Source organism: Etheostoma spectabile, chromosome 2, assembly GCF_008692095.1.
Source record: "Etheostoma spectabile isolate EspeVRDwgs_2016 chromosome 2, UIUC_Espe_1.0, whole genome shotgun sequence".
NCBI classification, from domain to species: Eukaryota; Metazoa; Chordata; class Actinopteri; order Perciformes; family Percidae; genus Etheostoma; species Etheostoma spectabile.
In genome coordinates this window covers 31,492,374-31,519,030 of record NC_045734.1, presented here as the reverse complement: position 1 = coordinate 31,519,030, position 26,657 = coordinate 31,492,374, and the positions used below count along the sequence as shown (strand labels likewise).

Sequence of the window (26,657 nt, the reverse complement as noted above, 5' to 3'; positions counted from 1 at the left end):
CACTGAGATCTCGTTCACTGAGATCTCGTTCACTGAGATCTCGTTCACTGAGATCACGTTCACTGAGATCACGTTCAGATTAACCCGAAAACTTTTTTCCTGAAATTATTACAACTTTTCTTAAAATATTACGACTTTTTCTTTAAAATATGGCAAGATTTTTCCTAAAATTATGACTTTGGTTTTTAAAATATTAAGAACTGATTTAAAAATAATTTAACTTTTACCTAAAGATATTGCAACCTTTTATTCGACAATTTCACAAAGTGTATTTAAAAATATTGAAACTTGAGCATTGAAAAAAAAAAATATGACAATTCTGTTTCTTAAACATTTGATTTTTCCTAAAATAAAAAAAAAAATCTTAAAATCATTGAACTCTTTTGCTAAAAATGTACGATTTTTTGCTCAAATATTACCACGTTTTCCTAAAAGTATAACCATTTTTTTTTTATTAAAAAATTGAAATGGTTATCATTAAAATGGCGACCTATTTTGCTTAAATTACTACAACTTTTTTTCTTCAAGATTTAGATTAGTAACAAAAAAAATCTTTGAACTTCTTTGCTAAAAATTACGACTTTTTTGTGAAAATATGGTCTTTCCTTAAGACATTTCCACGTTTGCATGGTTTTTTGCTTGGTTTTAAGCGTTCAGTCCCCCGTTGGCAGCGGTCTGCTCCGTCCATGAGAAGGAAGGATACGCCCAGGAGCGGGGACACCATCACCTTCGAGGTGACGGTGAACTACGAGGGCCGTGGCTACAAGTGGAATGAAGAACGGCGTGGAGTCGGTCCTGGGACCGCGGCAGGGTCCGCAGCCGCCAGCCTCACGCACTCGATCACCATCCGCCAGTCCACTTCGGGGAGGGGGGACAGTACCAGTTCGTGGCCGGCTCCGCGCCTCGCCGCCACCTGTTCGTGGAGGTAACCGGGTTCATGTACAAATATAGACATATACATACATGATACAATACATACTATATACATAACATTAACATCTATATCTAGACATATACATACATATAACATATACATACATATACTCATATTACGAAATATATACAGATTACATAAATCTATACATAGTACATACATAATATACATATACATATAATACATAATACATATACATCATATTTCCGAGACTACATCAGACAGATACATTACATTCCATCTACATACTATATAATTACAAATATACACATATACAACAATATATACATATAAGTACATTTATACAGATACATACATAATGCATATTACATACATCTTACATATACATAAATATTATACATATACATACATTTATACATTATACATAAATATACGATATACATACATATAATAAAAACATTTTACAACATAATATATATCCAATACATACATTTAAACAAACATACATTTATACATATAAAACAATATACTATACATACATAGAAAAACAGATATTAAGTGGAGGGTAACGGATCCCTGCACGGTCAAAATAATATATATATATATATATATAGATATAAAGATATTACAGATATTACGTTCAGTATAGATATTAACTGTGTGTGAACTGAGACAACCAAAAGTCATTTTTTAATAATGGGCATTTCACTGTTTAAATGGGATGTTTTTTGGAGTTTTTTCCAGGTTTTATGCAATTTTGCCTTTTTTCAAACATTATTTTTCAACGTTATTTTCAAAAGTTGGATGGTTTTTTTTCCTTATTTTGACATTTGTTAAGATGGGGGCGGGGGTTTATTTTGAAAAAGCTTTTCTCTTACGGATGAGGGCAGGCGTGAGACGCAGCAGCAAAGCGGGTGCACGGACAGCAGACCCGACTGGAGCAGGCAAGAACGCGGCCCTTTTTTTACCGTTTTTGCCAGGGTTCGTTGTGTTTTTGGGGGGTTGGATTTCGACATTTCACCCATTTCCAACGTTTTTGTCACTGTCATGATAGTACACACGTGTTCCCCCACCAACACGTCGATTTGGTATTTTTGGGGTTCCATTTTATTTGGTGATATAGGCCCTTTCTATATAATTTGCTTAATACTCTTTAAAAACCCTGAGATGTGATTTTTAGACATTTCTGAGACATAATTTAATCCTCTATCTCGTTGGAGAGTGCATCCTCCGTGGTGTAGGAGAGAGATTTGCAGTATGGTATAAGAAAATGTCGAAACAAAAGCACCATATCTCAGGGTTTGTGTGTATGATGTGAAGTTTGCAATTAAGCGACACCCCCCCCACCCCAGTATAATAGGAAAAGAGGCATAATTAAACCGAAATAAATGGACAACTATACAATTAGTTTTTGGAGACACATTACAGGAATATTATTCATACAGTGACAAAAAACGTTGGAAAAATGGGGAATATGTCGAAATAAACCCCCAAAAAACACAAAGAAACATGGAAAAAAACTGTTAAAAAAAGGGAAAAATTGCATAATATCTCAGAAAAATGTCCAAAAAACATCCCTATAAAGGATAAAAGGCTTTTTCAAAATAAACCCCGCCACATCTAAAACAAATGTCTAATAAGGGAAAACAAAAAAACCATCGCAACATTTGACAAATAACGTTGAAAAATAAATGTTGAAAAAAGGGCCAAAAATGCATAAAAACATCGCAGAAAAAACTCCAAAAAACATCCATTAAAAAACAGTGAAAAATGCCCAAAATTATTAAAAAATGAACTTTTGGTGATTTCTCAGTTAAACAGCAGCAGTTAAGAGTCTATACTGACAAGTTAATATCTGATATCTTTATTATATTAATATATTTATATATAATTTGAACGTTGCGGGATCCCGTACCTTCCACTTAATATTCTGTGTGTCTATGTATGTATATGTATATATGGATTTTAGTATGTAATAAATGTATGTAATGTGTTGAAAAGATGTATAGTGTATATTAGTATGTAAGAGAAATGTTTGTATATAGTGGTATGTATATAGATATATGTAGGTCTATGTATAAATGATGGATATGTATATATTTATGTAGATGTATATAGGTATGTATATGAATCATGTATGTATATGTATAATGTACGTAATGTATATATGGATGTAATGTGTATGTCTGTATATGATTATGAGGTATAGGTGTAATGTATGTATATGTAGCTATGTATGTATAGGATATATGTATGTATACTGTATATATGTGATGTATATGTATATGTATATAGTGATGTATATGTAGTATATGTATGTATATGTATATTATGGATCCGACTATTATATATGGTTCCGGCGATATGATATAGATGTATATGTATAGGCTATAGTGTATGCTATATGTATATATGTATGTAGGATGCTATATAGGGACTGTATATGAGATAATATGACATGAAACCGGTTACTTCACGAACAGTTGGCGGCGGAGGCGGCGGAGCCGGCAAGAAATGCGGTATGGTCCCCTTTGTCACACGTTAATCGGGAGTTGCGGATGATGGTGGAGCGAGTGAGTGAGCCTGGCGGCTGCGGGAAATGCCCCCCGGGTCACGTACACGGGCCGAGGCACCGGACCTCCACGCGTTCTTCAGCCACTGTACGCCTCCCCGCACCTCGTAGATCACGTCTACTCGAACCCGGTGCTGGTGTCACGACTCCTGGGCGTTCCAGGTCCTCGATCATGGACGTTGATCTAGGTACTCCTTTCCGCTGCACCGGGGCACGGACAGGAAAAAAACGTTAAAAACAAGCACAAACAAAAAGGAAAACAAGTGGAAGTCTAAGGAAGGACCACATATTTTCACAAAAAAGTCGTTAATATTTTAAAGCAAAAGAGTTTTCAAAGATGTTGGTTAAATAATCTAAATATTTAAAGACAAAAAAGTTCTCCTGTAGTATTTAAGAAAAATAGTTTCCAAATAATTTATATGATAACCTTTTCAATCTTTTATAAAAAAAAACGTGTGATACTTTAGAAAACGGTGTAATATTTTGAGCAAACAAGTAGTAACTTTTTAGCAAAAGAGTTAAAATATTTTAAGATTTTTTTTTAGTTTTAGGAAAAAAATCTAATGTTGTAGAACAATAAATTGTAATTATTTTGCAATGATACAAGTTTCAATATTTTTATTAAATAAATTTGTGATGAAAATTTTCGCAATAAAGGTTGCAATATCTTTAGGTAAAAGTCTATAATATTTTTAAAAATAAAGGTCTAAATGATTTAAAAACTAAAAATCAGAATTTCTTAGTTGAAAATATATTTTGCTAATTATTGTAAGGAAAAATAAGTACTATTTAAAGAAAAAGCTGTACATATTTAAGGAAAAAAGCTTGGCGCGGTTCAATCTTGAAACGTGATTCTCACTTGCGTGATGACGATAATCAAGTTGAATCGAGATCTCACTCGTGAAACGAGACTCAGTGAAACGAACGATCTCAGTGAACGTGATCTACGGCTGGACGTGAGAGTGGGGACAACCGCTGGTCGTCTGCCGAAGAAGAGGGGACTCGGCGCCTGGTGTCGTCCCGGTCGTGTTCATGATCTTCAGCTGGTGGAGCTCCTGGACCACGATGCGGAACGTCCGTCGCTTCTCCGATCGCCACGCCCCCACCGCAGCCAGCTGTGGACGGGCACGTTGAAGTGGGACACCTCGCACTCCAGCGTGGGGACCTGGGATCTCCGGGACGCTCAGCTGCTTCACGCGCCTGGTGACCCGCGCAGCGCGCGGGGAAGCGGGAGGACCACCAAGGGGCAAAGTTAGGCACAGCCCTGTCAGGGCAGGGGGCCACAGCTCAGACGATGGGCAATCCTGGTATCAGTACAGGAAGTACGGCATACTTCTTTTGTCCGGACTCACAATCTGCTGTAGTTCGGAAAGTTACTGGGAACTACTGCTGTTAGTCATCAGAAACCGTTACTGGGAAATACTGCCTGTTAGTTCAGGAAAAGTACTGGGAAATACTGCGGTTAGTATCAGGACAGTATGGGAAAAATACTGCTGTTGTCTCAGAAGTACTGGGAAATACTGCTATCGTATAGGAAAAGTACGGGGAAACTATGCTTCAGTAGCAGGAATACTGTGGAAAAATAAGGCTATCAAGTATCAGGAAAAGTATACTGGGGAAAATAAGCTATCAGCATGGAAAAGTAAACTGAACAAAAATTGGGTATATACAGGAAAGTAAGTAAAATAATGGTACAGCATGGAAAGTCCTGGGGAAAATACTGCTATTAGTAGCAGGAAAGTACTGGGAAATAAGGTATCAGCATGGAAAGTACTTGGAAAGTAAGCTTTTAGTATCAGGAAAGTACTGGGAAATACTGCTTTAGTATCAGGATAGACGAAAAATACTTCGACATTATACAGGAAAGTAAGAAAATAATGCTATTAGTATCAGGATAGCTGGAATAATACCTGGTATAAGTACAGGAAAGTACTAGGAAATACTGGTGTCAGTCCGGGAAAGTAACTGAAAAAACTGTACCTAGCATAAGAAGTACTAGAAAAAATCTGGTATTATATCAAGAAAGTACTGTAAAATACTGCATAGTATCAGGTGAGACTGGAAAATACTTAGTGTCAGTAAAGGAAAGTAATGGAATTATACTGCTATGCAGCTGGGAAAGTACTGGAAAAAAACAACTGGTATCAGTTGGGGAAGTACTGGAAAAAGGGGGGGGGGGTGTGAACTTCTGCCAAAAACTGAAATCGAAATATAAAATGAAACCTTTTTCCAGCGTTTCGGTCTTTTTCTAAACTTAGCTCTTTTCCCCCTGATTTTATCTGCTCTTTGATCGTTTAGTGTTTTTTTTCTTTACATTTTTAAAGATACTTTGATAGTTTTTAGTCACTTTTTTGTATATATATATATATAATATTATATTTTTTTTTAAATGCTATAAAACTGGCAAAAACAATCCACTTTAAAAACACTTTTTTTACTCTTTGTCTGGAAAAACAATCAGCGTTTTTTGCTTAAGATTTAGTTGTGAAAAGAAATGTCTCGTGACACAGTTATTTTTCTCACAACGCCAGATTGGCCCCGAGGGCAACACGGGGGTAAAGGGCGGGTGGGTACCCTCCACGGTGAGCGTGGCGCGGCAACTGCAGGTGCCCGACCACGCGGTTTGTGTGTAACTCCCCGGAGCGCTGCAAGGTCAAGTTCTGCAGGGTCAGCTTGTGAGACCCATTTGCGCCCGACACAATCTTGCACCGGCTCGCTAGCCTGGAGCTCGGGCCGCCGTTAAAACATCCACCTGACGGGGATGCCGTCGTGTGTAGGCTCAGCTCGCGGAGGCGGGGGGCTGTCCAACAGCGACGTTCACGGCCTGTATCGTCTTCACGATTTTGACGGCTGCAGAAACAGAAACAAAGTGCACATCAAAGCAGGAATGTTAAAACTCTTGGCTTATATGGGATATATTGGATGGTGGACTGTTTAAAGAACTGCAGACACTAGGGTATGTCATTTTCATTGATGTTAATTTGAATATTATAGAATATATTTTAGGAGTTGCCTATTACCAGCATATCTCCACCAGACTCCATGTAAATAATCATACTTTCATATAAGAAAAACACTCATTCAAAGTGGACAGAAAACTAAAAAAACTACCAAAAGAGCTACTAAAGTAGTGAGATTGACATGGAGTTGGTGGAGATATGTGCTCATAATGCTAAAAGTAGTGATTCTTTACAGGAGTCTGGGGAGATATGATGCTCTATACATGCTAAAAGTAGGGATATTTACATGGAAGTCTGGTGGAGATATGCTGCTTATAAATGCTCAAAGAGGTTATTTAAATGGAGCCTGGTGGAGATATGTGCCTTAAGGCTAAAAGTAGGAGTATTTACATGGAGTCTGGTTGGAGATTGCTTGCTCTTACATGCTAAAAGTAGTGATATGTACATGGAGTCTGGGAGAAGTGCTATATACACGCTAAAAGTAGTGATTATTACATGGAGGCTGGTGGAGATATGATGCTCTATACACGCTAAAAGTTAGTGATTATTTACATGGAGTTGGTGGAGATATGCTGCTCTATACAGCTAAAAGTGTGATTTTTACCATGGAAGTCTGGTGGAATATGCTGCTCTCTACCGCTAAAAGTAGTGTATTTACATGGAGTCTGGGGGAGATTAGCTGATCTATACACGCATAAAAGTAGTTGATTTTACATGGAGGTTGGTGGAGCTATGCTGCTCTATACATATAAAAGTAGTATTAGTTACATGGAGTCTGGTGGAGATATGAAGTGTACTCACTTCTCGAACGTTGAGCCTGGCGTTGGCCGACAGCTTCCCCAGTTGAAGGAGGTAGACGGGACTCGTCCCTGACGTGTTGCAGGTCTTGACCTTCAGGTGTGGCCACGACGGACGACGTGATCTCGTACTTGTTCACTGTTCTGCAGCTCCACGCCGTTTTGATCCACTGAGACCCTTCACGTCCAGGTGGGTCAACTCCAGCGTGAAGGAAGACCGCCTCCTGGGTCTCCGTCAACGTCTGGTCTCAGAGTCTTCTGAATCTTCACCGCTGCAGACAACAGGAATGAAAGTTCAGATGGGCCGATCCGGATATCTTCCCTTATAATTTCATAAGGGGCATGGTTACCACCCCTTTTTTAACTTGGCGACTTCAGCGACAGTATTAGGGAACCACTAAGGGTTATATAAAGAGACTTCAGATACAGTATGTGAAGGGACCACTAAGCTTATATAAAGAGACTTCAGATTACAGTATTAGGACCACTGAGGTCTATATTAAAAGAGACTTTCAGATACAGTCTTAGGGACCACTAAGGTCTATAGAAAAGAGACTTTCAGATACAGTATTAGGGACCACTAAGGTCTATATAAAGAGACTCAGATACCGATAGGGGGACCACGAAGGTCTATATAAAAGAGTACTTCAGATCCAATATTAGGGACAGTAAGGTCTATATAAAGAGACTTCAGATACAGTATTAGGGGAACACTTAAGGTCTATATAAAAGAGACTTCAGATTACGGTTATCCAGGGACACAAGGTTTCTTTAAGGTAACTCACCCTCCACGCGGAAGGTGGGCGGTGGTCTTGGACGAGGCCACCTGGTAGGTGTACTCCCCACGTCCTGAGGTCTGGTTGATGAGACACGAGGGTTGACGGGGCCGTCAACTCGATTTGTCCGGGGTGTTCGTGAGGTCCACCGGGGGCCGTCCCTTCATCCACCGGCCCGCGGCGTCGCGTTGGCGGAACCTCGCAACTCCAGCGCCGCCGTCTGCGACTCGGCCACCCATGCAGTCCTGCAGCGGCGCGTGATGCGCCGCCTGGAGGCAGCCTGGGAACACGTGGGTTAGGACTCAGATCCACAACCCTCTAATTACTCTGGTCTAAGGACACAGTGTGTGTGTTTGTACATGTGTGTGTGCATATATGGTGTGTGTGTACGTGTGATGTGTGTGTGTAGTATGGGTGTATGTAACATGTTTGTGGGGTACAAAGTGTGTTCTGTATGTGTCGTATGCGTGGGAGTGTGTGATACATGGTGTTTGTATGTCTGCTAAGTGTTGTGTGTGTGTGTGTGTGTGTGTGGTGTGTGTGTGTGTGAGCGTGGCGTGAGGTCCCCCCCCCCCCTGCACAACGCCTCAACGTGCAAAGCTCTCCCTCATAGGGGGGCGCGGGCTTAGGAGGATCATTTCTTGGAAGGAGTCCTGATTCAACCCCCCTTTAACTTAAAACCCAACCCAGAGACCTAACGTTGCCATGGAGACGTGGTGTGTGAGCCGTACGGACACGCGGAGAGTGGCGCTGGAGCGTCGGCCTCCCCAGCGTGAGACATGTAGGGCCGTCCCACGTCGCTTCATGGCGTCGAGAAGGTAAGGAGTGCCGGCCACGCCCTTGGACTCAATCTTGTATTTGGCGTCCGGCTTTGGCTGCTGAGTTCCCTGAAGGTCCACGAAAGGGTCACGATGCAGCGGTGGGGGTGGGACACCTCCACGCCTGAAGCCTCACGTTCTGGGACTAGGAAAGCACACCTTGTCCTCCAGGTGCTTCACGCTGGAGACCTCGCGAGACACAACAACGCACAACAGGACAGTCGGTTAGAGTTATTCATCTTATACTTATAGTAATATTTATCTATAGTTTTAATGTTAAATCACTTATCATGGTCATTGCCATTTCGGGGAGTGATTTCTTTTTTATTCTTAGTATATGTGTTATATAAAGTATGTGGGTATATATGCTATATATGTGTGTATATATGTTATATATGTGTGCTTTAGTATATGTTATATATGTGTGTATATGTGTTATATATGTGTTATATATGTTATATATGTGTGTATATATGTTATATAGTGTTGCTAGATATGTATATAGTGTGCTATATATGTTATATGTGTTGCTATTGTGTTATTATCTGAGTGTATATATGTTTATATATGTGTGTATATGTGTTAGATATGAGTGAGATGTGTATATGCTGTGTGTTATATGTGTGGTATGTGCTGTTATATATGAGTGTATAGGTGTTAATATGTGTGTTGATATATGTATATATTGGTGATATATGTGCTTATCTATGAGTGTATATATGGATATATGTGTGTATATGTGTTATAATATGAGTTGTATATGGTATCTTGTGTGTGTATATGTGTGTATATGTGTTATATATGAGTGCTATATGTGTGTATATGTGTGTATTGTGTGTAGAGGTGTTATCTATGAGTGCTATATGTGTGATATATGATGTGTATATGTGGGTAATATGTGTTATATGTGTGCTACCATATATGTATTATATGTGTATATGTGGTTAGATAGAGTGTATATGAAGGATAGGTGTGTCTATGTGTGTAGATGTGTGTATAGTGTGCATATTGTGGCTATATGTGTGTATATGTGGGTATATGTTTGTATAGTGTGTATAGTTTCAATGAGTGTATTGGTGTATATGTGATGTATATTGAATTTATATAGAGTGATATAGTGTGATTATGTGTGTTATGGGTGTATATGTGTGTATATGTGTTCTACATATATGTATATATTGTGGAATGTGTGTATATGTGTTATACTCTAGTGATTATGTGTGTATATGTGTTCATATATGAGTGTATATGTGTGTATATGTGTGTATATGGTGTATATGTGTTATATGTGTGTATATTGTATATATTGCGGGTATATGTGTGTATATGTGTGTATATGTGTTAATAGAGTGTATATGCGTGTATATGTGTGTATATGTGTTATGTATGGAGTGTATATGTGTGTATATGTGGGTATTGGGTGATAGAGTGAGATATGTGTGCATAAATGTGTGCGTAAATATGTGTTATATGTGTATAATGTGTTATATAGAGTGTATATGTGTGATATGTGTGTATATGTGTGTATATGTGTGTACATATGATAGATAGGTGCTATATTTGTTCTATGAGGTATGTATGAGTGCTAATATGTGTGTATATGTGTTGCTAGATGTGTGCAGATGTGTGATATGTGTGTATTGTGTGTATATGTGTTATATATGTGTGTATATGTGTTTTAAGGTGTTATCTGTGTGTATATGTGTTATATATGGAGATGTTAATGTGTGTATTGTGTGTATATGTGTGATATATGAGTGTATATATGTGTATATGTGTGTATATGTGTTATACATGAGTGTATATGTGTGTATATGTGCGATAAATGTGTGTAATGAAACTTCAGATGCCAGAAAGAAACGACCCCCCCCCCCCCCCCCCCCCCCCCCCCCCCCCCCCAACACAAAAAAAAAAAGACAGACCCATAGATCGGCGGCCGGTGGGGAAATGACCAGATCTTCATGGCGATATAGGATGTCGGGTCGTAGGGCCTCCACACTTTACGTGCCATAGACAAGGTATCATATATATTTATTTCCACACCAAATCATCATCAAGAAGTGACCTTTGAACAAAGACAAACCCAGGCACACAGCCCCCCTCCCCCTCCCCATGCTTAAACTAAGGGCCACCAGTGGGAAAAGTATCGGGGATGGCAAGGAGCGAAAGAAAAAAAAAGAAAAAAAAAAGAAGATACTCATAAAAATAAAAAAACGAACAAGGAATGAAAAAAAAAAAAAAAATGAGGAGGCCACGCAGAGAAAAAAAAAAAAGTAAAAAAAAAAACCCAATATACTGCTACTAAATACCATCATATATATTTAAATATTCCCATGTCCCACTACAGAATCATTACCTATATCAACTACAACGAACGGAACTTGCTTTTACTACTTCACCCAAAAATATGTACAAAATAAAATAAAATGGTGTAGAGTCCCAGTCGTACGGCCGTACCGTCGGCTAAAGACCAGGCGCTGCTTGGCATCCCCTTGGCCGACCATCTGGATGCGGTCGCTAGACGCGCGGCAACCAAGGATAGTATGAGGCCGCGTTAGGCCGTGTGCCAATTAGGTTTGTCCACTAGAACAGACGCGACGGCTTCTTGAACAACGTCCCGGTGCTCTTACCATTGGGCCACAGCACACTGAGTCTGAATTTGGTTTTTCCTGTTTTCGGGGTGTTTTTGGTATCACAAGATCTGTGGACCTCATCCATGTAGGTTTATATACCTTAGGGTTCCTTTGGGACTTTTTTTCAGACATTTTATTTATCAGACTATAACTAACATATTATCAGATTATTTTAGTGAACTTCAAAATAACTAAGGTTATGCGAATCTGGTTTGTTCCGCTTACTGGATTTTTTTCCTGGATAAATACGAATAGCAGATTTGAAATAACCAACTACTTCCGGCTCATCAGTTGTGATCAGACGATTAAAACCTATGACCACGTAGGAATCAGTATCCGCCGCACACAGCACACACGTTTTGATCTGATCTGCCTCATTAACTTTACAATTCCTCGACATCGTGTTAATCAACAATGGGACACCGGGATCCGCTTTCAAACCCATGTTAACCGCACCCCCCATTTGAGACAAAAAGCCCCTCCCCGTGCAGCGGTCCTGATCACGTCCATGATGAAGGACCTGAACGCCCAGGAGCGGGACACCATCACCTTCGAGGTGACGGTGAACTACGAGGGCGTGAGCTACAAGTGGCTGAAGAACGGCGTGGAGGTCCGGTCCTCGGACCGCTGCCAGGTCCGCAGCCGCCAGCTCACGCACTCGCTCACCATCCGCAACGTCCACTTCGGGGACGGGGGACAGTACCAGTTCGTGGCCGGCTCCGCCGCCTCCGCCGCCAACCTGTTCGTGGAAGGTAACCGGGTTCATGTACATATATATACATATACATACATATATACATATACATACATATATACATATACATTACAACATACATATAAACAATATACAATCTACATCATATACATATATACATAATATATACATATACAAACATAGACATATATACATATATACATATATAATATACATATACATACATATATACATATACATCTATATACCTATACATATATATATATCCTATACATATATAGAACATATACAACATAACAATATCATACATAGACTATCATACTATATTAGACACTATACAATACATAATCATATAACAACATTTATACATATACATACATATATTATATACATACATTATACAAACATATACATACTAAAATATATATAAATATACATACAGTAAACAAATACATTTATACATATAATACATATATAATCCTACATACATAACGACACAGAATAAGTGGAAGGTACGGATCCCTGCACGTTCAAATATAGATATATATATATATATATATCGATAATAAGATATTATATATATAATAGATAATATAACATAGTATAAGATCTACAGATATTACGTTCAGTATAGATATTAACTGCTGCTGTTTAACTGAGAAATCCCAAAAGTTCATTTTTTTAATAATTTGGGCATTTTTCACTGTTTTTAATGGATGTTTTTTGGAGTTTTTCTCCGATGTTTTTATGCATTTTTGCCCTTTTTCAACATTTATTTTTCAACGTTATTTTTCAAAATGTTGCGATGGTTTTTTTTCCTTATTTTAGACATTTGTTTAGATGTGGCGGGGGTTTATTTTGAAAAAGCCTTTTATACTTTACGGATGTTTTTTGGACATTTTTTCTGAGATATTTGATGCAATTTTGCCCTTTTTTTAACAGTTTTTTCCATGGTTCTTTGTGTTTTTTGGGGGGTTTATTTCGACATATTTCACCATTTTCCAACGTTTTTGTCACTGTATGAATATATTCTGTATGTGTCTCCAAAAACTATTGTATAGTTTCCATTTTATTTCGGTTTATATGCCTCTTTCTATTATTAATTTGCTTAATAATCTTTAAAAACCCTGAGATGTGCTTTGTTTAGACATTTCTTAGACATAATTTAAACACAGTTTAGACATGTTTTTGACATATTTGGCATTTTTTTACTCCCTTTTTGATGTTTAAAAAAACAACTTTTTATCGTTTATTTTAGGTGAGGTTTTTGTCATTTTTCTGTGCTTTCACTTCCTAATAATCCTGAGATGTTGGAGGATTATTGTTATTAATCCGTGCATGCTGTGTGTTTCCCAGCGCGTGTGATTGAGTTCACGAAGAAGATTAAGGACATCAAGATCACGGAGAAGAAGAAGGCCGTGTTTGAGTGTGAGATCTCGGAGCCGAACGTCCAGGTGGTGTGGATGAAGGACGGACAGGAGCTGGACATGTCCCAGGACAGGTAACTTAGCAATGAATGAATTATATAAGTAGCATAAATCATAAGTGCTTCTTAACAAATTCATGTGCAATTATTGTATTTGTGTAATTTCCCCATCTGGTATACACATTTTATTATCATCTTTCCATTCTTCTTAAACCAACCCATTCTCCTGTGTTGCGTTCAGGTTCACGGTGACAGCGGAGAAGTTCGTCCACCGTCTCCTGATCCAGACGGTTCGCATGTCCGATGCCGGGGAGTACTCGGTGGTGGCCGGGGCCAGCGTGTCCAAGGCCCAGCTGACCGTGGAGGGCCGCGACATCCGCATCTCGGAGCCGGCCCAGCGGGAAATCACTGTGAGTTCAGATGGAGATCAGATGTAATGCAGCTTTAAGGACACCCCACCCTTCGAGGAGATCAGATGTAATGCTGCTTTAAGGGAGCCCCCCCCCAACAGGAGAGCAGATGTAGTGCATCCTTAAGGAGCCCCCCCAGCAGGAGATCAGAGTAGTGCATCCTTAAGGAGCCCCCCCAGCAGAGATCAGATGTAAGTGCATCCTAAGGAGCCCCCCCCAGCAGGAGATCAGATGTAATGCACCTAAGGAGCCCCCCCCAGCGGAGATCAGTGTATGCATCCTTAAGAGATCCCCCCAGTCAGGAGATCAGCGTAATGCATCCTTAAGGACCCCCCCCCCTGCAGGATGATCAGATGTAATGCAGCTTTAAGGACCCCCCCCTGCAGGAGATCAGATGTAACCTTAAGACTGTAATGCAGCTAGCCCCCCTCTGCGGAGATTCAGATGTAATGCAGCTTTAAGGAGCCCCCCCCCCCCTGTGGAGATAGATGTAATGCAGCTCTAAGGACCCCCCCTGCAGGAGATCAGATGTAATGATCCTTAAGGACCCCCCCCCTGCAGGAGATCAGATGTAATGCAGCTTTAAGGACCCCCCCCCCCTGCAGGAGATCAGATGTAATGCAGCTTAAGGAGCCCCCCCAGAGGAGATCAGATTAATGCAGCTTTAATATATTAATATCCTCTCTCAGGTTCTGGAGAAGCATAGAGCGACCTTTGAGTTCGAGGTGAACGAGGACGACGTGGAGGCCCGCTGGCTGAGGAACGGCGTGGAGATCCAGTTCTCGGAGGAGGAGCGGTTCTCCTACGTCTGCATCCGTCGGCTGCACCGCCTCACGGTGTCGGAGACGTACCGCAGCGACGCCGGAGAGTACACCTTCATCGCCGGCAAGAACCGGAGCGCCGTGCACCTCCGGGTCAACAGTGAGTCCGAAGGAAGCTCGTGCTAACCACAATTAACACTCGTTTAATTTTAGGAAAGAGAAGGGGCTAAACCATAGATGTCAAACTCCAGATCCGGTCCTTTGCCGACTTTGATCCGGCCCACATAGCAGGTTCAGGTTCACTATCAGTTGTAGCCCACCTAGGTATCTGAAGGTTTTGTTGCTGTTTTCTTTGACTGCGTGGTAGGCCTACACGATTAATCGGTGTAAAATCATAATCTCGATTCACCCTGTTCACAATTTCATTTTTTAATAATTTTTAATTTTATTGATTTTATTTGATTGATTTTCATTTAATTTTCTCCCGTGAGTTTTAACCAGAGACTGTATGAAATGTGTCTCTGCAGGCGCGTGGTGTTGAGCTTTAGGAGCCAAAATGAATCTATGCTTGGTAGTTTTGTTTCATCATGGGATGGATGGAGAGAGAGAGAGACAGAGAGAGAGAGAGGTGGATGGATGTTGTTTCATCCTGTGTGCAATAGACATGAAATCATGGCAGAGAATCGTGATATCAGCTAAAAGCTAAGAAATCGTGCAGGTCTACCATAAAGAAGAATATAAGAGAATTCAAACATCGGCATCCGGAAACTAATAACGACTCAAATGGGTTGTACACGACGATAAAGAGACCTCAAAACATGGGACACCATGACTACAGACTCTAGAGATGACATGGCCGACTATAAGACCCTCGACATGGCCGACTCTAAGAGACTCGACATGGCCGACTATAAGACCCTCGACATGGCGGGTTCTTCAGGTGCTTCTTCTTCTTCAGTGAAGTGGAGTTTTAAGGAGTTCTGAGGAGTTTTAAGGGGTTCTGATGAGTTCTAAAGAGTTCTGAGGAGTTTTAAGGGTTTTTTAATGTGTTTTGATGAGTTTTAAGGGTTTTAAAGGGCTTTTAAGGAGTTTTAAGGGGTTTTAAGGTGTGATGTGTGTGTTGTTATGAGCTCGGCCGGGGACTCGTCACCATGTCTCTGTGGATTCTGTCCCTTCTCTCTAATAAACTAAAATCAACTTTCTCACTCTGAGCCTGGTCTCACTCATTAACTCTGTCACATCATCTGAGAGAAAGAGAGAGAGAGGAAGAGAGAGAGAGAGAGAGAGAGAGAGAGGAAGAGAGAGGGATGGGGAGGGAGATGTATGGAGAGAGAGATGGATGAGAGGGAGAGAAAACAAAATGGATGGATGAGAGGGAGGGAGTGAGAGAGAGGATGGATGGATGACAGAGGGAGAGAGAGACCGGGAGGGAGGGATTTATGAGAGGGAGGGAGCGAGAGAGAGGGAGGGAGCGAGACAGAGGATGGATGGATGACAGAGGGAGAGAGAGAGAGGGAGGGAGGGATGGATGACAGAGGGAGAGAGAGAGAGGGAGGGAGGGATGGATGACAGAGGGAGAGAGAGAGAGGGAGGGAGAAATGGATGGGTGAGAGCGAGGGAGCGAGAGAGAAGGAGGGATGGATGAATGACAGAGGGAGAGGGAGAGAGAGAGCATGTTAAGAGGCTAAAAACATGTTAATAACTTGCCCTGTTGAAGCCTGTTGGGTGCTAACACTAGCAGGAGGTGCTAACATTAGCAAGAGGCTAACACGGTGTAGACAGCACCCATTGGTCAGTTTATCTCGCTACTGACCGCCCTCCACAGCACGGACACCACCCTCCTCAAAGTTCATGATCTTACTTACCACTGACTCTGGATCATGTGCAGTGTTCGTCCTCCCAGACGACACCATTGATCATCGAGTTGGACTACAGGACTCTGTCCAAACCCTCCTGGTGTCCTCGGGTCAAATCTGACCCCTTTAAAAAATATCTATATCTAAAATATGAGTTTATTTTTAACCAAATTACCACATTAAAAAATGGATTGGATTCCTTCCAACACTCTTTCATTCCTCTGATCTTAACTATTAGTCAAAATAATTCATAATTTCTGCTTTTTTAACTCTAATAGTAGGTATCATTCTATATAAATGAGGGTTATTGAACATGAATTCAAAATAGTAGTAAAACTAGTAAGGTGGTGGTAGTGGAAACTAAAACAAAGTCTGAAAAAGGGACGAAATTGTCAGTTTTTGATCCGGGAGGACAACAGTTAAGCTGGTTCGAAGCATATTTGAAAGAAAGAACTTTCTCTGTGAAACTGGGTACTAAGTCCTCGTCTTCAGTGGGTATTAAATTTGGCGTCCCCCAAGGTTCAGTTCTTGGCCCCATGTTATTCTACCACCTTCACCTCCATCTTCACACCTCAAATTAGCCCTGCTATGCTGATGATACACATCTCTACTTACCCATCTTCCCAAGCTGTACAGCATCAATAAATACAATCTTTAGTTGTTTGGAAGACAATAAATCCGACATTAAATGCCGTTGGCCTTCATGCTTTCATAACGTCACGTTTAGACTACTGCAGCTCGCTATACACCCAACGCTGCTGCAGGACTCGTCAGCAGCTACGTTTCCATCCACTTGTCAATCGTTTTATCTGAAGTTTGGTAAAATAACTCCTGAGAATAAATCTGGTGAGAGTGTGTTTCCATCCAACAGCTTTACAGCCAATAAGAACCTGTGGTGATGACGTCACATGTCTTAGGGTCAAATTGGTAAATCAAAGGGATTTGAGACATTTTGATCAGAGACTCAACATGGCCGACCGTAAGAGACTCAACATTCAAGCAACAACAAAGTTTTTCTAGACAAAATGGATCCCATCTACCAACACATGATCACTATGGGACAACACCACATGATCACTATGGGACAACACCACATGATCACTATGGGACAACATCACATGATCAATATGGGACAACATCACATGATCAATGTGGGACAACATCACATGATCAATATGGGATATGTTGTCATAGAGCTCATGTTCCCACGGCTTGTCCTAACTATTGTCGGCCATTTCCTTCACAAGTTCCTGATAAATGAAGTCCAGAAAGTCACTTGTCTCCTCATCCGTTCCCTTCCATCTGTCTTTGGTTCCCCCCCCATGTGTGAGACAGAGAGGACATACTGGGGAACATTTACTACAACTTCTTCTTCTTCTGCGTTTTGTGGCAGGCTGCAACCATGAAATGACCTAAAACTTAATCAACTCATCATTTATTCAGCAGATAAGGTTCCATCAGCGTTTATCACAGAAGAAGAAAATCATCAAGATAAAATCTGATGAGACCGACGCATTTCCTTTGATATTCATCAAATTCCATTGAATTTGACTGTTTCCATAAAGCATTTTTTATTCGATATGACTTAATTCAGATAAAAACATGTGGATGGAAACAGCTGCTGGCCCCAAAAAGTATGACTCCTGTTGTAGCTCAGCTTCATTGAGAAAGAGATGGACAGAAACTCTCTTTCAGGCTTATTACATGTTTTTAAAACATAGAAGAACAAGTTAAAATCTGCCCACTTTAAATAATGTCTATATCTGAAATATGGGTTTCTTTTTAACCAAATTACCACAAAAAATGGATTGGATTCCTTCCAACGCTCTTTATAAATACAACTGATCTCTTTCATTCCTCTGATCTTAACTATTAGTCAAAATAATTCACAATTTCTGCTTTTTTAACCCTCCTGTTGTCATCGGGGCAATTTTGACCCATTTTCATAAGATTTTATATCAGAAATCTGGGCTTCTTTCAACCAAATTGTAAAAAAAAATAAGATGGATTTTTTCCTACAATGCTCATATGATCAGTTCACTGCTCTCGCTACATTTGGTTAAATTCAGTTTCATAGCATTGGAACAAAATGATAAAAATAAAAAAGTGGAAAAAAATTCTGTAAAAAACAACAAAAATGTTCAGAATTGCAGAAAAAATGAAAAAAAATATCGGAAAAAATGACAAACTTGCACAAAAAGTGACAAAATGTCGAGAAAGCGACAAATGTTTTTAACCCTTGTGTCTTCCCGTCAACCAAGAAACATTATTATCACTTTTACAACTTTTTTGTCACTTTTTCAATGTTGTGGGTGCTTTTTATGATGTTTTTTCTAAAGTTATTTAATATTTTTAACCCTCGTGTTGTCTTCACGTTTGGGACCCTCTCGTATCCCTCGGGACTTGTTGGTCTTTTAAAAACACTTCTGATATAAAATTTTACTTCATAATCTATTAACAAATATTGTCTTTATCCTAATTTCAAGCTAGGAACTACAGTAACTAGAAACCACAATAACTAGGAACTACAGTAACTAGGAACTAGAGTAATTAGGAACTATAGGAACTAGGAATTACAGTAACTACAAACTGCAGTAACTAGGAACTAGAGTAACTAGGAACTAAAGTTACTAGGAACAAGAGTAACTAGGAAGTAAAGTAACTAAGAACTAAAGTTACCAGGAACTAGAGTAACTAGGAACTACGGTAACTAGGAACTAAAGTTAATAGGAACTAGAGTAACTAGGAAGTAAAGTAACTAGGAACTAATGTAACAAGGGAAACTCAATCAGTCTCTACTAGAACACAACTAAAAATGGAAGTGGGGTTCGTTTTTAGTCATGAGATTATAATTCATGTTAAAAATCCACTATGGAAACAACATAAATGTCAAATCCAGAATAATGTTCTGAGGCAGGAATACATGTTTATCACAGGAAATAAGGAAAGGCCGTTTATTTCAGGTAGAAAAACTGGAACCTGGACCATTTTTCTTCTTGTAAAAATTTGAAATGGGTCGATTTGACCTGAAAACCTTAAATTTAGACCCAGGAAGTTGCACGGTCGATGGGAAGACAACACACGGGTTGACTCAAATACTAGGAATATTTCTACATGTATTTCTTTAATCTGTGAACTTTACACGTAATTTCGTTTGACAATAAAGAAATCTTGAATCTTGAATCTTGAAATCTTGAATCTTGAATCTTCTTTCCTGTTTCCCGTTCAGTCCCGGAGCCGCCGCAGATCCTTCGCCAAATGGCGCCGCAGTCGGTGGAGGCGGGAAAACCCGCCCGCTTCTCGGTGCAGGTGAGCGGCGTCCCGGCGCCGCAGGTGTCCTGGTTCAAGAACTCCCAGGCTCTGTCCGCCGGCTTCAAGTGCAAGTTCCTCCAGGACGGGGGGGGCGAGCACTCGCTGCTGCTCATCGAAGTCTTCCCCGAGGACGCCGCCGTCTACAACTGTGAGGCCCAGAACGAGTACGGCACCGCCACCAGCACCGCAGCGCTCAACGTGGAAGGTAACTAGGAACTAGGAACTAAAGTTACTAGGAACTATAGGAACTAGGAACTACAGCAACTAGGAACTATAGGAACTAGGAACTAAAGTTACTAGGAACTATAGGAACTAGGAACTATAGGAACTACGAACTAGGAATTAAGAACTAAAGTTACTACGAACTATATGAACTAGGAATTAGGAATTAAAGTTACTAGGAACTAAAGGAACTAGGAACTAAAGTTACAAGAAACTATAGTAACTAGGAACTAAAGGAACTAGGAACTACAGCAACTAGGAACTACAGCAACTGGGAACTATAGGAACTAGGAACTAAAGTTACTAGGAACTATAGGAACTATAGGAACTAGGAATTAAGAACTAAAGTTACTACGAACTATAGGAACTATAGGAACTATAGGAACTATAGGAACTAGGAATTAAGAACTAAAGTTACTAGGAACTATAGGAACTAGGAACTACAGTAACTAGTAACTGCAGCAACTAGGAACTATAGGAACTAGGAACTAGGAATTAGGAACTAAAGTTACTAGAAACTGCAGTAACTAGGAACTAGTAACTAAAGTTACTAGGAACTAAATTTACTAGGAACTACAGGAACTAGGAACTAGAAACTACAGTAACTAGGAACTAGTAACTAGGAACTAAAGTTACTGGGAACTAAATTTACTAGGAACTACAAATACTAGGAACTAAAGTAACTTGTAACTAAAGCTGTCAGATGAATGTAGTGGAGTAACTAAAGTAACTTTGAACTAAAGTAGAAAGTAACATAAAAAGAAAAGTAAAGTACAAGTACCTCAACATTAGTAGTGAAGGAGTAAATGTACTCAGTTACATTGCAGCGCTGCAGTTAGGACCATTGGGATGTGTGTTGATCAGGTGTGTGTGTGTGTGTGTGTCTGTGTGTGTGTCTTTTTGTGTGTGTGTGTGTGTGTTTCAGTGTCGGAGGTGGTGTCTCCAGACTCGTCTGCGACCGTCGCCCCCCCGGTCGTCATCTCGCCCGTCGCCAGCGCCACGGCCCGCGAGGGGGAACCGGCTCGGTTTCAGTGCCGAGTCCGTGGAGACGGTGAGACCCACACCGCTTTACCCTTAGAGCAGGGGGGAGGGGGAGGTAGAGAGAGGGGGAGATAACGAGGGAGAGAGGGAGGGAGAGACAAGTCTACCACTAAATATCAAAGGGGGACATACCCGCTGCACACCCCTCAGAACTCTCCACGTCTTCCCTTGTGTCCAGATGTGAGGATCAGCTGGTTCCACCAGCAGACCGAGATCAAGCAGTCCGAGTTCTTCCGGATGTCCCAGTTTGACGACAGCTGCCAGCTGGAGATCTCCCGGGTCTACCCCGAGGACGAGGGAGAGTACACCTGCGTGGCCACCAACTCCGCAGGGACCGTGTCCTGCTCCGCCACACTCAACCTGGACGGTACGTCCCCCACCCTGGGTACTTTACTGGGTACTCCACTGGGTACTCTACTGGGTCCTCTACTGGGTACACTACTGGGTATTCCACTGGGTACTCTACTGGGTCCTCTACTGGGTACAATACTGGGTATTCCACTGGGCACTCCACTGGGTATTCCACTGGGTACACAACTGGGTACTCCACTGGGTACACAACTGGGTACTCCACTGGGTCCTCTACTGGGTACACTACTGGGTACACTACTAGGTACACTACTGGGTCCTCTACTGGGTACTTTACTGGGTACTCTGCTGGTGTACTCTACTTGGATAATAATAATATATACGTATACATATATATGCTCTTACATATAAAGGTCAGCCAGCAGACATATTTCAAAGCAAAAGAAATACAGAGAAATACAAATGTATTATGATATATATGGGGGGTCTATGTTTCTGTGTTGGGGGGGTCTATGTTTCTGTGTTGGGGGGGGGGTAATGAGGTCCAGAGACGGGGAGCATGTCACATAAAGCCCATCCCCGTGCTTCCTTTCAGGGCGAAAGCAAAGCGCTGACAGCGCTGCCGAGTCTCCGCGGCACGTCTCCGCCACTTTAAAGAAACCGTCCTCCGGCCAAAAGCCCCTTTTCATCCAGCCAATCACGAGCTGCACGGTGCCGCACGGCGCCGTGGCGCGCTTCCACGCCTGCGTGTCCAGCGTGCCGAGGCCGGAGATCAGCTGGTTCCACAACCGGCAGCCGGTCCGGCCCACCAGGAACGTGGTGTTCCACTTCGACGAGGTGACCAACGCCGCCGTGCTCATCATCGTGGACGCGTTCCCCGAGCACGCCGGGCAGTACACCTGCCGCGCCGCCAACGCCGCCGGGGAGGCCGCGTGCTCGGCCACGCTCACCGTCACCCGGGAGGAAGAAGAAGAAGAAGAAGAAGAAGAAGAAGAAGAAGAAGAAGGTAACATCTGGATGAGTCGGCTGCAGCCGGGTTTCTCTTCCTGCGAGATTAATCCACCCGCCGCAAGTCCCCCGTCGTCTCCGACAGAAACACCTCCAGGGATGTCCCGAACCGGTCCGCCAAATTATATTATCTTATATTATATTATATCATAATTATATTAGATTATATTAGATTAGATTATATCATAATTATATTATACTATATCATAATTATATTATATTATATTAGATTAGATTAGATTATAATCGGATTTAAAGTGGGTTTTAACCCTCGTGTCGTCTTCCCTTCGACCTGCAACTTGTTTTTTTCTGGGTTGAAATTTCAACATTTTGTTGTTCTTTTTTGGTCAATTTTAATCTTATTTTTTGTCCCTTTTTTGACGTTTTTTTAAATTGTTTTTGTATATTTTTAAAAATAAAATTGTCACTTTTTTGTCATTACATTAGGTTTTTTTCTTCTTTTTTTTTACAATTCTTTTGTCACCTTTTGACATTTATTACATTATGTTTTTGTCAATTTTTGTACATTTCTTTTGACGTTTTAAAATTATGTTTCATTCAATTTAGTAATTTAGTTTGTCACTTGTTCAGCGTTTAAAAAAATAATGTTCTTGTTGATTTTTGTTCTTCTCAATGTTTTTTGTCAATTTTCTTACAATTTTTTATCACTTTTTTATGTTTTTTACATTATGTTTTAGTCAATTCTTTTTAATTTTTTTCACCTTTTTGACGATTTTTAAATAATGTTTTGGTCAATTTTTTAACAATGTTTTGGTCAATTTTTCAGCGTTTAAAAAATGAACATTTTTGTTGATTTTTTCAACATTTGTTGAACGGTTGTAGTGACTATAAAGATCACTGTTTCCGGTATTTTTAAGTGTGTTCAACGCTGTTAGCAGCAACGTCTTTCCTGCACGTTCTGCAGACAGCAGAACTATCTTCAATAAACTATCTAACTTCAGTCTTCTTATAATAACCAGAATGTGGACATGGTTCACATGCTGCAGCCTCAAACCAGAATGTGGACACGGTTCACATGCTGCAGCCTCAGTCCTCTTTAGTCTTTCAGTCCGCCATAATTACTGCTACGCAGTGTCCCTGACTAAGAGACGCATGTTTGAGGCTACACCGTGCGTCCCGCATAAACTGTGATTCTTTCTCTGAAGGATCCATTTTAGCGTTGTGCTTCCAAAACCATATAAATAAATATTTCGGGACATCCCTCCTCCAGATCTGACTAACCTCACAGTTCCAGAAAGATCACCACCACCAGTTTGTGTGAAGCCTGGGATTAGCACCTCCACCTTCCTCATCACTTCCTTCCTCACCAGGAACCCCCTCCTCCCTCCTCCGTCATCACCCTCCCTCGTTCATAACGTCCTCTGTTGTCCCTCAATCCTCCAGGAAACTCGAACCCTTCTCTGTGTCATTAAATGTCTGTTTCTTGCGTCGTTGTGATCCTTCATCGTGTTTTTCACAGAATTTACAGAACACCGAAGATATTATTATTACTATTATTATTTTTTGCATTGTTTGAGTTCTCACTTGAAAATCACTTTTTTTAACAATGTCTTTCATTGATTTTAATTGCAATACAATACATTACCACTTGGGCCCCTACCCTCACCCCCCCACCCCCACCCCCACCCCCCTGCACTGTCACAACCAGCAACTACATTTCTCTCCTAACATGTGTTGTACTAAGACCTAAAAACAAAAGGGAATGTTATAAAAGTATCACAAGTACATAAATTATGATATACCTACATACAACAATGAAGAAGAGTTGCACCTTTGCTCTAACCCTCTAATGCCTCAGTCTTTTCAAAGTCTGGAGAAATCCAGATTAAAACCCAGGATGAGTCCCAGACTTGGGGGCTCCAATGGATTTGCTTCATGTGTTTGGCTCCAGTCATTTTTCTACGTCGCCTCATCGCTCTTAAGTTGAAAATGCAAACCTGTCGTAATTAGTTTAATTTTAAATTGTTTTATTAACTTTAATTTTACCAGGAATAATCCCACTGAGATTCAGAATCTCTTTTATAAGAGAGTCCAGGCCAAGACAGGATCATAATAGTTCTATATTTAAAATAAACAGTAAAACAGACAACAAAAAACAGAAGAAGACAGTTGGTAATTTAACATTTTACTATAATCTCAATATAATCACCAGCAGCCCCCAATAACAGCACATGTTCATGTAGTACTCAAAGAATCCTCTATCCTAATTTTAAACTGTCATTGTTGGTAGGTAGTAATTTAAAATGCTACTGCAATTTATATCAGCATGAGGGTCCAAACACTTGTAACTGAAGACAGTTCGTAATGCATTATCACTGCGTGGGTCACAAGAAAGAAAATGAATTCTTTATTAAAAGCATTTTGCAAGGATAGCTTAAGTTTCCAGAAGTCTTCTTTGACGGAGCCAAAACACAAAAGGCTAGTACGTTGGAGTCCAGCAAAGAAAAACTGAGAGAGGTGTAATTCCCGTTCCTTAGGATTTTAACGGCTCTCACTGGATCTCTCCTGCATGCAGCGTACTCATGTCCTCTCTTTCCTTCACAGTGACTCACGTGAGAGAGCACATCGAGGCCAAGATCGAGCAAGAAGTCAAAGGTAAGGTCGCCGTGTAGAAAACCAACTCATTGTCACTCCAGGAGAACGGCACGGGGAAAAAAGGGACAGTTTAACAATCTTTTTATGTTTTATTTGATTATTTTTACATTTCAAAAGCAGTCCGTCAGCAGGTAGCTGTGATGCAAGCTGTGACTCGTTGGAGGTGGAGAAGCTGTTGAAAATATAGAAAATGACGTGTGTGTTTGTGCATGTTTCAATAAAAAAAGGATTACAGTGGACCTGCATCCACAGACTGCTTTTAGAGTTAATATGTCGGGATGTTGAACTGTCCCTTTAATAAGAAGTGATCTTTGAATTCCCATGGTAGCATGTCATCTTTATGTGAAAGAATGTCCTACAGTCTGTATTCTTCTCCATGCTCTTGTTCTGATGATATTTCATGGTTTCCCTCAGGCAGCACTGATACATCTTGCTTGTATCAGTTTTTCACACGATTTGCATCCGAAAGTTCGGTTTTGTTTTTTTGGCATGAAGGTGTCTTCTGATCTTTTCCCAGAAAAGGCGCAGGATGCGTATCTTTTAAAGCTTCCGGATATGAAATGCCCTTTAAAAGATATGGAGGTGGACTGCATCTGGAACTCATACCTTCCTCCTGCAAAATATTTCTTAGCCTGGCTTGCAGATAGTGGGATGTCATTCCTGTGGTTTGCACTAAATAACACCAGTAAACTATATTAGTTCGAATAAACGCCTTCTCACCCAATTGTACAGCTTCATTTGTTTAAGTTTTGGAATACGAGCTATGTTTTAGAGAGCTTTGCCTCTCGTTGATGCATCATCATCATATTTCCTCTTAAGTTTAAGGATTAGAAAGGGCGTTTATTCTCCTGTCTGCAAGTCAGGTAAGGGATATCCTAGTGTAAAGCCAAAGCAATTATCAATTAAATAAAACAGGCCAATGTAAGCAGCCCATCTGGGAAACTTTATGCTTTTTTAATGATAATAAAATAATTTATGTTTTGAAGAAATTTCCACAGACGAAGGATCAAAACTTCCTGAAGGTTTCTAATAAAAAGAACCAAGTCTTGCGTTTATTCGAACAAATATGGTGAGTGAAATTATTTCTTATGGCATTGTGACTCCCAGCATGCATTTAATATTTCCATTAATGATTCATTACAAATCCTTTTCTCTCTTTTTTTAACCGCTGGACATTGTGTTTTGCTGATCGTTGTCCGTTTCTATTTCAGAGCTGTTTTATCACGAAAGTAAAGAAGAAACGCCGCAAAGGAGCGCAGCAGAACTCATCGGCGCTCGACAGCTGAGGGGAGCCTTCTCCGACACCGAGGACTTCCCCGATCACGGCCTGGTGTCGGCCAATCGCTGCTCAAGCAGAACCTCGTCCATCAGCTCCTGGACGGAGAACATCAAACCTTCTTTCACCAAGAAACTAAAGTTCCAATCAGTTCTCGAAGGAGAACCGGTGGAGTTAAAGTGTAAACTGGTTGCATGTCCTCAACCAACTATCCTCTGGTTTCATAACAATAAATCTATTCCTAAAGAGCGTAG

At 40.6% G+C, this 26,657-nt stretch overlaps 1 protein-coding gene across 1 annotated transcript in view; it reads left to right on the top strand.

The window, feature by feature from the left end:
- LOC116702471 (titin-like) overlaps positions 1-26,657 on the top strand; it is a 210,852-nt gene that overhangs the window by 60,919 nt on the left and 123,276 nt on the right. Inside the window, 9 exon segments of the mRNA XM_032536680.1 lie at positions 11,943-12,203; positions 13,523-13,667; positions 13,834-14,002; positions 14,692-14,923; positions 19,849-20,136; positions 21,079-21,204; positions 21,373-21,561; positions 22,099-22,509; positions 25,077-25,127. Of these exon segments, the coding sequence (XP_032392571.1) occupies positions 11,943-12,203; positions 13,523-13,667; positions 13,834-14,002; positions 14,692-14,923; positions 19,849-20,136; positions 21,079-21,204; positions 21,373-21,561; positions 22,099-22,509; positions 25,077-25,127 (1,872 nt within the window).